Source organism: Emericellopsis atlantica (assembly GCF_019669845.1).
Source record: "Emericellopsis atlantica unplaced genomic scaffold F5Z01scaffold_64, whole genome shotgun sequence".
NCBI classification, from domain to species: domain Eukaryota; kingdom Fungi; phylum Ascomycota; class Sordariomycetes; order Hypocreales; family Bionectriaceae; genus Emericellopsis; species Emericellopsis atlantica.
The window spans coordinates 935-12,989 of record NW_025764766.1 but is presented as its reverse complement, the minus strand read 5'-3'; the positions used below and the strand labels follow the sequence as shown (position 1 = coordinate 12,989).

The 12,055-nt window shown below is 52.6% G+C and overlaps 3 protein-coding genes across 3 annotated transcripts; 2 read left to right on the top strand and 1 right to left on the bottom strand.

Moving 5' to 3' along the window:
- Positions 1-5,079: 5,079 nt before the first annotated feature.
- F5Z01DRAFT_754430 (uncharacterized protein) lies at positions 5,080-5,875 on the top strand (the record flags this gene model as incomplete). Its single annotated transcript, XM_046267109.1, has 2 exons — positions 5,080-5,130; positions 5,205-5,875. Coding segments are annotated over 2 exons (722 nt in total), but the record flags the coding sequence as incomplete, so codon positions are not given.
- Positions 5,876-8,584: 2,709 nt separating this feature from the next.
- Positions 8,585-10,021, top strand: F5Z01DRAFT_754429 (uncharacterized protein; the record flags this gene model as incomplete). Its single annotated transcript, XM_046267108.1, has 4 exons — positions 8,585-8,590; positions 8,688-8,772; positions 8,854-9,452; positions 9,479-10,021. 4 exons carry the CDS (start codon positions 8,585-8,587, stop codon positions 10,019-10,021), a joined length of 1,233 nt encoding a protein of 410 aa, XP_046113422.1.
- A 65-nt stretch (positions 10,022-10,086) lies between these two features.
- Positions 10,087-11,792, bottom strand: F5Z01DRAFT_669043 (uncharacterized protein). The gene is made up of 2 exons (XM_046264388.1): positions 10,211-11,792; positions 10,087-10,164 (listed from the first exon to the last, which is right to left on the bottom strand). The coding sequence occupies exons 1-2, from the start codon at positions 11,633-11,635 to the stop codon at positions 10,138-10,140; spliced, it is 1,452 nt and encodes a 483-aa protein (XP_046113421.1). The 5' UTR covers positions 11,636-11,792; the 3' UTR covers positions 10,087-10,137.
- Between the last annotated feature and the right edge of the window lie 263 nt (positions 11,793-12,055).

Below are 12,055 nucleotides of genomic sequence, written 5' to 3'. Positions count from 1 at the left end.
ATCCTCGTGCGATGGTGGCTACTGGCCAGCTAGGTGCAGCCATCGCAACACAGCCTGCTTGTGATGTGATGAACGAAATATCAATTCCGATACAACATGGGCAACATCCACCGTTTCGGGGCCCTGAAAAATCGGCTGGCCAGGCTGGTGCAACGTGCATTATTGCACACCGGTCGCAACAGCAACAGCAGCAAACAAACATGCAATTGTCCAACATGTCCCATTGCCTTGGCTACCTCGCATGGGCGCAGAGAAAGCAGCAGCCAGGCGGGACTAACGCTCCGCAGCGATATTCGTCGGACTGAGGACCGTTGACGGCAGTAGCCTGACGAACATAGGTCGGACGGTATCCGGATTCCATGCATACTAGTAAATTAAACGGTACACTAACGACGGGGTCTGTCTCGCGGACCCCCACCTTTCTCATCGATGCAGCCGACCTGATCGGATCTGATGCAGATCTGGCATCAAAAAGCTGTCCGTGAACTAATTATTCTTCCCCAACTGTGTATCGTCAGGCACGCGCTGGCCGACGTTTGGCGGACAAGGCCAACGAAGGTCTCTGCCTTGTATTCCTTGTCAGGTACTTCTATTTCACTCCGCGCACATTGCCCCGGATAGCCGTCTTCGCAACCTATCAGGTATGAAGCATACAGACATGCGGGAAGGTATCTCGCAAGCCGTGCCCTGATGGCGATTGATATAATGCATCTGTGGCTAGCTGGTGGCTAGTGCCGTCATTCCAATCCCATCTTTTTTAAGTTCGAGTCCTAACAAAATCTTACGGGCCAGGGCCATTTCTGTTCTCCAGGCCTTTGCCTACTTACTTACTACTACCACTAGTCCCACTCGTGGGGACTCGCTATGTGCGCCACACCCGCCGTCATTGCGCCGTTATGATGCGCAAGTTTGCAAGAGCTAGCGTTGCTTGACCACCTCCTGCCCTCGTCAAGATTGCGACTTCCCATCCATCAATTGCCAATCCCTGCATCCCTGCCAATAACCATGGAGAACTCCTGCCGCTAGCATCGGCGTGCTAATGCCAGATCTACCGCAGACCAGATCTACTGACGTAGGCGCTACGTACCTACGTAGTACACCTAAGGTATGGACAGATCGCATCAGGGCAGGGAACCGTGAAAACACCATGCAGAGGGCTGGATGTACTTAATGGAATGCGAGGGTTCACCGTTCCTGGCTTTTTGCCTTTCCGTGGTGTTACTAACTTATGTGCCCATTCCCCGTTTTCGTCGCCCAACATGACACTCGCAGTGTAACAGTGGCGAGTCATGTCTGCGCCTACCACTCCCAACAAGCCGCTCGTGTATAGTATGACGCATCTGTTCGATGACAAATCCCTAAAGGTTGCGTCGGCGTGAATACGCGTATTGAGTATCATCAACTCACAGCGGCCGACTGGGGGTGAATGGGTGTCTGCTCCGAGGCTCCTTGTAGGGTGCATTGCAGATTCGCCTCTTGCTCAGCCAGCAATGATGTGAACTTTATTTCTCGCGATGGGAACCCCGCTCATACATTCACAGGAGCCAAGTGATATCCGCGTGTTCAACTTTTATGACTTCCCTATGGATCTTCCTCCTAAATCCTCTCTATGGCTGTAAGTAGTAGCAAGAGTTGGCTTCGATGCGAACGACCGGTAGCAGTGGCTGCATAGCCAATTCGCCTGATTGGGCTTTCCTACAAGCATCTGCCTTGGTGGTTGTAGCGTTTCAAGAGAATGACGAACCCGCTAGTATCCCTAGCTTGTCGGGGGAGATATTGTGGTACCGCTCCCGGAGATTCTCGAGGGAGAAAGGCATAAATACGACTTTTCGCGGAGGAAGACCTTGAGTCTGAGGACGAAGCAGCTCTCAGGAGTGAGCTATGATGTTGCGTCTCGCGAGGCTCGGCGCGGGGAGATATTGTGCGCTTCTCAAGGAAACCTCAGAACCGCCCTCACAGATCAACTACTCGAACGGGATCATAAAAGGAAGCTGCAACATGGCCACTGCACAGGAGATTTATACCGTGCGCGAGAACGCGCTGCGCTCTGTCGAGTAATGAATGGTAACGGTCGCTCCGCGAATGCAGGACATGCCCCGGCCACCGTTGCGGCGGCCAGAAATAGATGCTAAACCCGCCGTGGGAGCATGACAACTTCGCTATCCAGTCTGCTCTTTGATTAGCTTCACGGTAATGGTGGAGTCAGTGTCCAAGTGCGTCATGGGAGATACACATATGCGCTTGTGGTTTGTGGCAAACCATGGGAAAGGACTGCTATAAGGCGCCGCATGTCACGTTGAGCAGTCTTTCTTCCGACTCGATATCGAGGAAGGTTGCAAGCTAGTCGGTATAAATCTTCTATCGCGAGTTCATGTGGGTCCTACATCCCGCGTTTGCAGCTGAACACTGGCTAACACTGTTCCTAGGAGCTCTTCCAACAATCAATGGGGACCCGAGGTGGATGACATTGACAAGCCCTCGAAACATCTCCTCTTGGAGATCGCTTATTACGCTCTTCGTGTCATAGAGCGCTCAGCCTATAACACTCATGCAGCTTCGGACTCTCCAACGACAACGCGTTCTAGGAGGACCACATTGGCTAGCGCTCCTGCTCTTTATTGTGTATGTCCCATGACTAGATCTTGTGTACCGCACAAGGGACAGTGACCGAGCCGGTGGAGGTTTTGCTCGTCAATTAGCATCACAGGGTCTCGCCGGGAATAACCCTCTCACTATAGATCTTTTATACACATAACCATCTCGTTGGCCTGAAACCCCAGGGTTAATGATGTTGAACTAACGCATAGCCTGCAACACCCTGTAGTTGTCATGAGACTCAGGAGGAGCAATTGGCGAGGTCTCACCACTGTGGAAGCGCCCGGGAACTCTCCAACATTAGCGACAATAGAATGATATGAGTCGGCAAAAGACAGAAAGATCGCTAGGACATAACGCACATCAGCTGGCGAGGGGCGGACGTACCTCATCTGAGTTACCCCGCCGTTGTGATAACACGGCGATCAACCGATCGCCGGCGACTAAGATTAAGATTACTCGATTAAGATTACTCGATGAGTGGATCGACAGACATCGCGTAATGGCCCCGCATACGGATGGCTGCACCTCTGCAGGAGGACGAATCATATCTCGAGAAACGTGCAGCATTGTCACAACTGGGCGGTACCGACTAGGGCTCTACATGGAGGCCAACTCGTGGAGGAATGACCAGAACGAAGCTTGATATTGCACTCCCACTCATTCACACATCACTAGCATCCTTTTGATGCCCAAAAGCCAGCTCAATCCTCGCCTTGAAGCCCGATGCCGGCCCCGATCCGCCCGCAGAATCAAACAATTTCAAACGGGCCACTCATCGGTGCTGAGCACTAGGAGATACCTGGAAGGACATCCGGATACCCTCCTATCGAGCATAGCCCTGTGTACCTTCTGGCATAATCGTCCCCAGCGTACGCGATCTGGATGGGAAGTTCGCAGGGGAGCACGAGCCCCAGGGATCGAATCGAATCCTACATATCTTATACAAGCATGCTCAAGACGCATTGTCATCGTCGTGCGTCATGAATGTCCATGACGCCACCCATATTCTTCTGGAGTTGTCGTCATGAAACATCTCGGGCTCCTAATTTGCGTTTAAGGGAAGTGTAGGGGTTGAATTCCTTCTTTCCCCGATCGGTAAGTCTGGATTAAAGGCTCCCATTTGCCGTTAACGCAGCATACGATCGGTGCTGTTCGTGCTGGGTCCGGAGAAGGGGCTCCGGGTAGGTGGGTCACTACTTGGTAGGTGCTAAGATAGTAGCGCGATCTGGGATTGTTGTACGAGCGGTTGAAACGATGATCGAATTGTGTGTCACCTACTGCTAGCTGTGTCCAGACGCAGTAGTTGATGTGCTGGTTGTCAGGAAGTAGTCGACGTCGTTGATTGTCGGCTTTTAAAATGAGGCTAAAGCCATCGGCACTCAATTTGCCTCCACAGGCGCTCATATTGCAAAACTAGAACGTCATCAAGACAATCTCTGAAGCCACGACGCTGTGACGGCGTTGCTCAATTGCGAATCTTGAGCTACCTGACAAACACAGACACCAGATACTAATTAAGCTACTAACGTAGTCTAGATAGTTGCGCTATTGTGCAATACTCCTTCTAATTACATTCACGGCTGATGATCCGTGGAGAGCTAAAGATTCGTAGAGAAATGGTATTCTTAAATCCGCCAAACTGTAAAGGACTAGTGTCAACCGCGGCCCCGGTGACATCTCCATGATAAGTAGTGCCTGCATGAAGACACCTCAACGCCGAGCCCTCAGCCTCATCGGAAGCCCCCCTCCCTGTGTCCCCCGTGCCACTATAAGGCGAAGCTACTGTACTGCTGTAGGCTCCCAGTGTGGGTGGGTCACAGACTGACCCAGCCTCAGGAAACCAGTGATTGGGGTACGTACCGAATGCCTCAGCGCAAGAGCTGCACCCCTCGACAAAGTACACACCATGCCACGAGAAGACTGGAAGGGAACCCACACCTCCATCCGCTTTGTGTCGATAGAGACATACCCTTGGTTTTAAGTTTCATGCGAGCCCTGTGGCTGGGAGCAGCAGCAAGGTAGGCACTCAAGGCAAGGAAGGCACGAATTCGGGTGCCCCTTGTATAACATCTCCATTCCCAACAGGACCAAGCAGGAGCGATGGAGATCTCTCACCTACACTATCGCAGAGGAGAAAAGAACACCGGGACATCTCGACCTAACCTCAGCTCGACTACATCTACTACGTTCCGCATACATATCGCTACGACAAACGTGTAACGGTATCTAAACATCTCCCAAACCACAAAAAATCCCTCGACCCCAACTTGCCTACGCCCAGCCAGTCACACGGCTGTCGAGAAACAGTCTCATCACTTGCGACTCCTCTGCGCGTGGTGACACAGCTTCTCGTCTCTCGCAACCAGACTTATCAGCGCCACACATCAGCAGCAAGCATCATATCTGCGTCCCCGTCGAATCAATCCGTTTCCCGGCCAACATCGGCTCTTGCTATTAATAACAAAGCCATTTCCTCTACATACATGCAGCGATTGTCGTCTGCCGAACACAACAAGGTTTCCAAGCGCAAGGGTCAGTACTCGCCCCCGTTCCTAGTTCCCTCCGGATTCCGTAGAGATAATACATATTGACGTTGGCACTTGCAGGCACTCGCTCAGTCTCGACGCTCACCCCTGCACAGCTCGCTCGCAAACGCGCCAACGACAGGGATGCACAGCGTGCCATCCGCGCCCGCACTAAGGAGCACATTGAGCGCCTAGGAGCCGAGCTTGATGAGCTTCGACGTGTTCACTCACGCGATCAGCCAGTCCAGGAGCTTCTTCGCCAAAACCGCATGCTTAAGGAGGAGCTGCGCTCTCTCCGGGAACCAGTTGGTCTCTTAAGCTCGCACCACTCGAGTAGTTATCTGCCTGCTGCGTCTTACTCAACGCCCGCTACCCTCGCCAGTCCGAGGACCTCGCCTTATCCGTCCGCCGACTGCACCGCGCCACCACCACCGCCGCCTGGCAGCCTGCCCGATTACACATCGGCGGGCTATGGACCCTTTGCTGGCAATGCACACTCATCAGTACCTTCAAACGGTACCAGCTATGAGAGCTGGGCTACCGCCGCATTTACCACCTCCGTGCCCTCCAATGTGTCCAGTCCGTGCTGCACTAACGATAAGTACGGTTCCGGTCCGGCTTCCCTAACTACTCGCGCCCCGAACCCTATGGTCCTATTACCATCTGGCTTAAGGCCTAACGGTATTAAGATAGAGTATGAAGACGTTAATAGTAGGTTATCTCCCTATCCCATATCACTTCTTAAGAGCTAGGAACTAAGTTACTAATAAGTCTCTAGATGTTACGACCCAACATGCGACCGCATGCGCCTCTCACGTGCCCCCCACGTTTTCCTCCTATCATGCGGCACCCGCACACCACGCATGGAAGACGACTGTAGGCGACCAGCGACTACAGTCGACTACACCAGACAGGCGCTCGTAGACGACAGTCGACTATCGTCGACTACACAACATTCACGCAGTATATAGGAAGCTACGCTTCACCATAGTCAGTCTCTACCAGCTCCTCAGCTATCAATACAATCGTCTACGCAAGATCTACTATCTCGCACATAGACTGTGACCCGACCGCTCAAGTCAACGACATCCTAGTGTACTCAGTTCATAGTTAAACCGACTTCAGATCTACCTACCCTGTAGCTAGTCTGACCCGAACGTCACACTAGACTATAGATTCTATATTGAGTAATACGGCTATTGAGAGGGATAGCCGTAAAGGCTATCAAGGGGCAGGAAAGGATAATAGCTTTTACTCTAAGCTCTAGCCTTAAGATTGCTAAGTGCTCTGATGGTGGGGTAGGCAAATTGACGAATGAGTGACGGTTCAAAATCTATTGTGTTGGGGGAAACGAAAACGCAGCAGGAAATGTATCACGGCTGTATCAGCTGTATCGGTAGGACCTCGGCAAAGGGGGCCTTACAGTCGGGTGAGTCGTCTGTGTGACCCGAAGTTGCAGCGACAACCGCGTCGCTGAAGATGTGAGGTTATCACGAGCCTCAAAGGAGGGTAATGACCACACAACCACACAGCGCATCTACACTCAGATGAACGAGCTGAATGGGCACGGAATCACCTGAGCAACCGATCCGCAGGCTCCGCAGGGGCGCCAGGCCCGCGGCCTTGGGTTGTGTTTGAATGGCAATGGTGGTACCGAGTTCAAAGGTACTGGTAAAATAAATATAAAGAGGAAGGAATGATTGATTAAAGCAAAGGAGCGTAAGGTTCCTTATAAAGAACTATAGTAAGATACTGCCGCCTTTGCTAATATCCAGAATCAGGAGGGTCAATTGAATCAGTCCTAACGGATTCTCCGGGACGATAAGCGACTACGGGGCCCTAGTTAAATACCTTATTTAAATAAAAGGATCGATGGTTAGATCTATATAGTTGCTTCATGGCGCACGGGTGTTACCTACGGGCGCTAGGTTCCGCCTATGGAATCAGACCGTACGCCATGCCGTAGTATGCACGAGTAGCGTCTGGTTTGTTGCGGACGGCACAAGTAGCCGCGACAGCGCGCCTAGAGCGCTGCCTACCGACAACGAAACAAGACCAGCTCCGCCCACATGTTATTCGTGCCCATGAATCGCAACAATAACCGCCCGCAGCAGTGGTGCAAGCTTCCGAGTCTCGCCGAGTTTGACGCAAAGCTTTAAGAGCTCGCGCAGCGGGATCAGCTCGCTCTCGACACAGTACCTGCGACGAGGGAGCCCTTCACGCTTGAGCAGATGGATTTCATCGTCTACGGGCGTCCTGAGACTGCATGGTGATGGGCACACATTAGCGATGCGTTCGCGCGCACCTGGGGCTGGGAGCGAACTGTGGCGTCGCTCCAGACCTGCTACTACCGTAGGGGTACGGGTACTCCTTGCTGGGGCCCTTTTGAGGGCCCCTCTACCCCTTGAGAGAACGATGCGCAGCATCCGCTGCTATACGACTGGGTTCGCATACAGTGGGCAGTCGGTCACAAGTATATCAGCCTGTCAAAGCTTGCCATCCTCTTCAGTGTGATGGCATCCCGTTGCTAAAGGAGAGAGAAAAGGAAAGAGACCACGAAGCCTAGACGATCCTAGTGGATGGAGTCAGGGTTCTCTGATGTGGTGGTCGACCTTGACATTTAAGGTAGACTTTGAAGTTCCGGCCTGCAGAAGGTAGAGAGGGTTGTGGTAGGACAAGCAAGCAGGAGGATGAGAGAAGAGCAGTGATGGTGAAAATATATCACGATGAGCTGGTGGAGGATGGCAATCTCGAGTCTAATGGGGTCTGTCCGTCAGCCAGCCAGCCTGAACCTGCAAACGGGAGAGGCGAGCATGTGGGCAGGGATCAACTGGTGGGTGTGGGCGGCGCATTACCAGTGGGTCTGCCTGGTCCTTGCATGATCGCATTCGAAAATAGTCACCAACTCATTCATGTGACAGCCATTCCAGCTCTAATGCAACTCTGAACCAACTGCATTATGCAATAGCGCGGCGTACTCGCCTGGGCGGGCAGTAGTATTCTTGGCGCTTGAGGAGAAGGGGGCTGGAAAAGGTGGCGATCGCCGGAGAAGTCGCGGCGAAGAGGGCGAGGAACCTCATGATGGTGGTTCAGACGGAGGAATTTCCAAGTGGCTTACTGATCCCTGAAGCCTAGCAGCTTGGCGGCGCAGAACTTTTAAAGGGGTCCTCCGTACACGGAGTAAGATTCGGTTCAAAGACTTCCCGTCCCCAGCTAAATTCCTCTTGGCGTAGCTGCATCTGTTCCTTAAATTGACAGCTTCGTCCTTGGCGTGGTAAACCGTTTCATCTTGCACCCCATTTGGAAGATATGGTCGTCCCCTGGTGCCTTGCTAAGCCGAGCACCAAAACCAGAAGTGTCTTCGAAAGAAGACTGGACATGTTTTCTCCGGAATTTTTGGGGAGGTGATCGTTCCTATCTGTATACACGCCTAACCACCTTTCGTCACTCGCCGAACAAGCATGGACGTCAGTTGGCAAGACATCGAGGCTGAGCAGACCTGGTGCTATATTCACGCTGGAGTCGCCGGCGCCACGGCTTTTGTTCTCTTTTGTTTCGGATCAGCTGCTCTGTGCACCGTTCGGCGTCGTCAGGATCCAGCCCGCGTGGCCTTCGTCTGGCTCTAATTCGTCTTCGCTTTCGAAGTCCCGTAAGTCGCCCTTTTGCCCTCTGCATCCCAGTGGGTGAAACCCCGCAAGGGGGTTCTTCAAAGATGTTAATAGGCTCTAAGACGATTCTAACTGTATAGGTAGTGGCCTGATACTGGTGGCGGCTTCCGACTTCGCCCTGTCAGAAACAGCGTTCCTGGACTACAACCATGGCGACACAGACAGTCTTGATCCGGACGATCCAAACGACAGAGCAAGACGCAACACCATCATGCTCGCCCACAACGTCTACTCTCGCACCGCCTCTGTAGGAAGCCTCTTCAGGCGCATCGCTCAGGTTCTTCTGACCATGACAATCATCGAAACAGCCAACGGCCTGCTCTTTGCTCTCAAGCGACAGCGAACCACGTCCCAAAAGGTTCTCAGATGGCTGACTATGTCTCTTGGCTTCGTGTTTGTGGTCCTTGCGCTGGCGCACACGGTTATGGCGAACACGATAATGCGCGAGCAGTGGTATGACATCTTTAACTATCATGCGACATCGACGGGGTTGACAGGTCAAGATGATTTCTCTTATCTGCAGTCCTTGGTATCTCGAGGCGCAGCTTCGCGCTGCCTTGATGGAGCGTATAATGTTCTCAACTTTATTGTTGCCATTGGGGTTCTGGTGTATACCTCTGTGGTGATGCACTACTACGCCCAGGTTGAGCCATCCCGCGTTGTACGTACAACTGTGTCCATGACCAGCTTCTCATATGGCCAGCTAACACAAGACGTCGGCAGTGTGCCATCGATTTACTCTTTGCAGCACTGCTCAACTTCTCACGGTGGATGTGGCTCCTCGTCGTTTCTGCCTTGTGGATCCTACCCGATAGGCCTGTCATTCCCAGTACCAACGGAACCTCATACGGCGGTAATGCCTTCTTGGACATTATCGACTTCGCGATCATCGTCATTATTCTATTCTCGATATCGGTGCTGAAGAAGAAGGGATTGTGGACCACTCTCCAGCCATGGATGGGAGGCGTCCCTCCTGTGATGGTCGTGAGACAATACCCAGCTTACGGACAGCTGCAAGTTCCGGGCCAAGTCGGATATTATCCAAATGGATATCTCGGTCCTCAACAAGCCTATGTTCCGTCGGGCCAGCAGCAGCAGGTTCAGTATGTTTACTATCAGCCTCAGGAAGTTGGCGGTGGAGCGCGATACGAAATGCCTCCAGATGGTATCAACGAGCTTGGAGGAGGCATGCAGAGAGAGAAAACGGCGGACATGAAAGTGTCTGGGTGACGCTTAAATGTGCTGGGTGGACAGTTTTCGATATGGAAATTGATGAGGATGTCAGAAGTTGGAGGAGGGCACAACAGGACCACATGAAAAGAGTCATGGATCTAACATGGGAATCTTCAATCCCTATATACACGTTTTAATATGTGAGTGCCAGAATGGAAATGCTTGCACAGTTCAAATACTCCCTAGAGCATGAACAACCCCTATTGCAACCAGGATCGACGGTAGATGAACCAGCAAAGGATGAGCCGTCAAAAGTCGCATCGCGCCACCTGCTTCATCTCCAGAATTTGAAGGAATTTCTACTTCTTTTTCTTTCGGCGCCCTCTCATACTCAGCGCCAAACACAGGCACGCCATCATCTCCAAAGGATGAAATCTCGGTGCTGTTCTCCTGAACCAATCGACCCTCGAAAGAGAGCGACAAGGTAGACAGCGTCAAGTTCCAGATGCTGTCCGGTTGACCGAGCCGATACATGTGCGAGAATTCACTGTACTCGAACTTCTCCTGATCAGAGTCGTCCCGGCAATTTGCACTCTGTCCGGAGACATACGGCCTTAGGCGCTCCCATTCTTCTTGCTTGAGCTCGAATTTGGCCGTCTCGGAGCCGATACCTGACATTTCCGCCACGGTGCCCAGGGGGATCCAAATCGTCGGGGTTGTAACACCGCGCAGGAGCTGGTGGCCACCACCCTCGCTGATGAGACTCCGAGGTGCACTCGGGCCACCGTCCACGGTCTGGTGCAGTGCATCACAGACATCACTCAGTGTGACATACTGGCTTGTCCGCGTGTCTTGATGGTCCTCCTCGGGATCCCAAAAGGTCATGTCGGCGGCAGGTAACTGACCACTCTCCTGGGTGAGGAGAGGTTCGCGGTCGTAGGTGGCCCGCGCGGAGAAAGAGGAATCGTCCTCGGAATGTTCGGTGATGTTGGTGCGCCAGTAGACGCTTGTTTGGCGGTAGATGGCAGTTGCGTCAGTTTCGAGGTAGCGATATTGGCCTCCCAATCCCTTGCGTGACTCGTCCTTCACGACAAAGTCACTAGAACGGAGATGGATCCAACGCTGTCGTACATCGAGGTAGGGCTCATCATCATCGTCGAGATACTTTGTCTGGTTGGCGGGCTGGTAGCCGCGCAGGATCCAGAAGATAGGGTTTGTATCCGAGTCGTTTCCTGTGTTGCCAACGAACAGGAGACCCGGGTATTCGTAAGTCTTGGTATTGCCATCATAATTCCCACACCACTTGTAGTCCTCTGACGGGTTCCTTTCCGGGTCTTCAAAGAGCCAGACCGAACTGTCTTCGAGTTTGTGAGTTATGGTCACGGTGCCGTTGTAGTACATCCCCGGAAGCTCATACTGGTCGGTACGTTCGTCAACCATGGTGCAAGCGCATCTGCCCATGTCACACTGTGGTACTGGGTCGGGAATAGGGGGTGGGAGGATGCTTGAGCCACCATCACCATCATCATCATCATAGTCGTCGAAATCATCGTCGCTGCCGCCTCCTCCCCCTCCACCGCCGCCGCGCCAGCCACCCCGGCGTTGTGCTGTCACGTATACTCCAGCATGCAGGAGCACGACTAGTAGAGTCTGTGGAAGCTTGGGCAACATCGCGACAGAACTTTTATCTAGTCTGCTAGCCGTTGCTGGACAGATAACAGCGGAGGAGAAATGACTCTCGTAGACTAACAGGCAAGATGTAAGAGTAAAACACGCGACCTCTAACGTATTCCTCGTATAAGTAACTAGCGAGGGTGTCTCGCCAGGCTTTCTCCTGCAGAGCGGCGCGGGCGATGGGATGTGCAGTTCAGCCATGCTTGGCTTGTAAGCCTATTGGCTGGGTTCAATTAATCGCTGTCAAGAGTTGAATGAGGGGTCAGCGCTGATCCACTTTCTTATTCATGCGAACTCTTAAGCTTAATAAAGCTCAACAACCGCTAACGTAATCCACAAGCGAGTGGTGCCCACAAGCGAGTGGCGCACCCATATGAACCTCATGGAGCATTATATTATGTACTCCACGATTTCTGC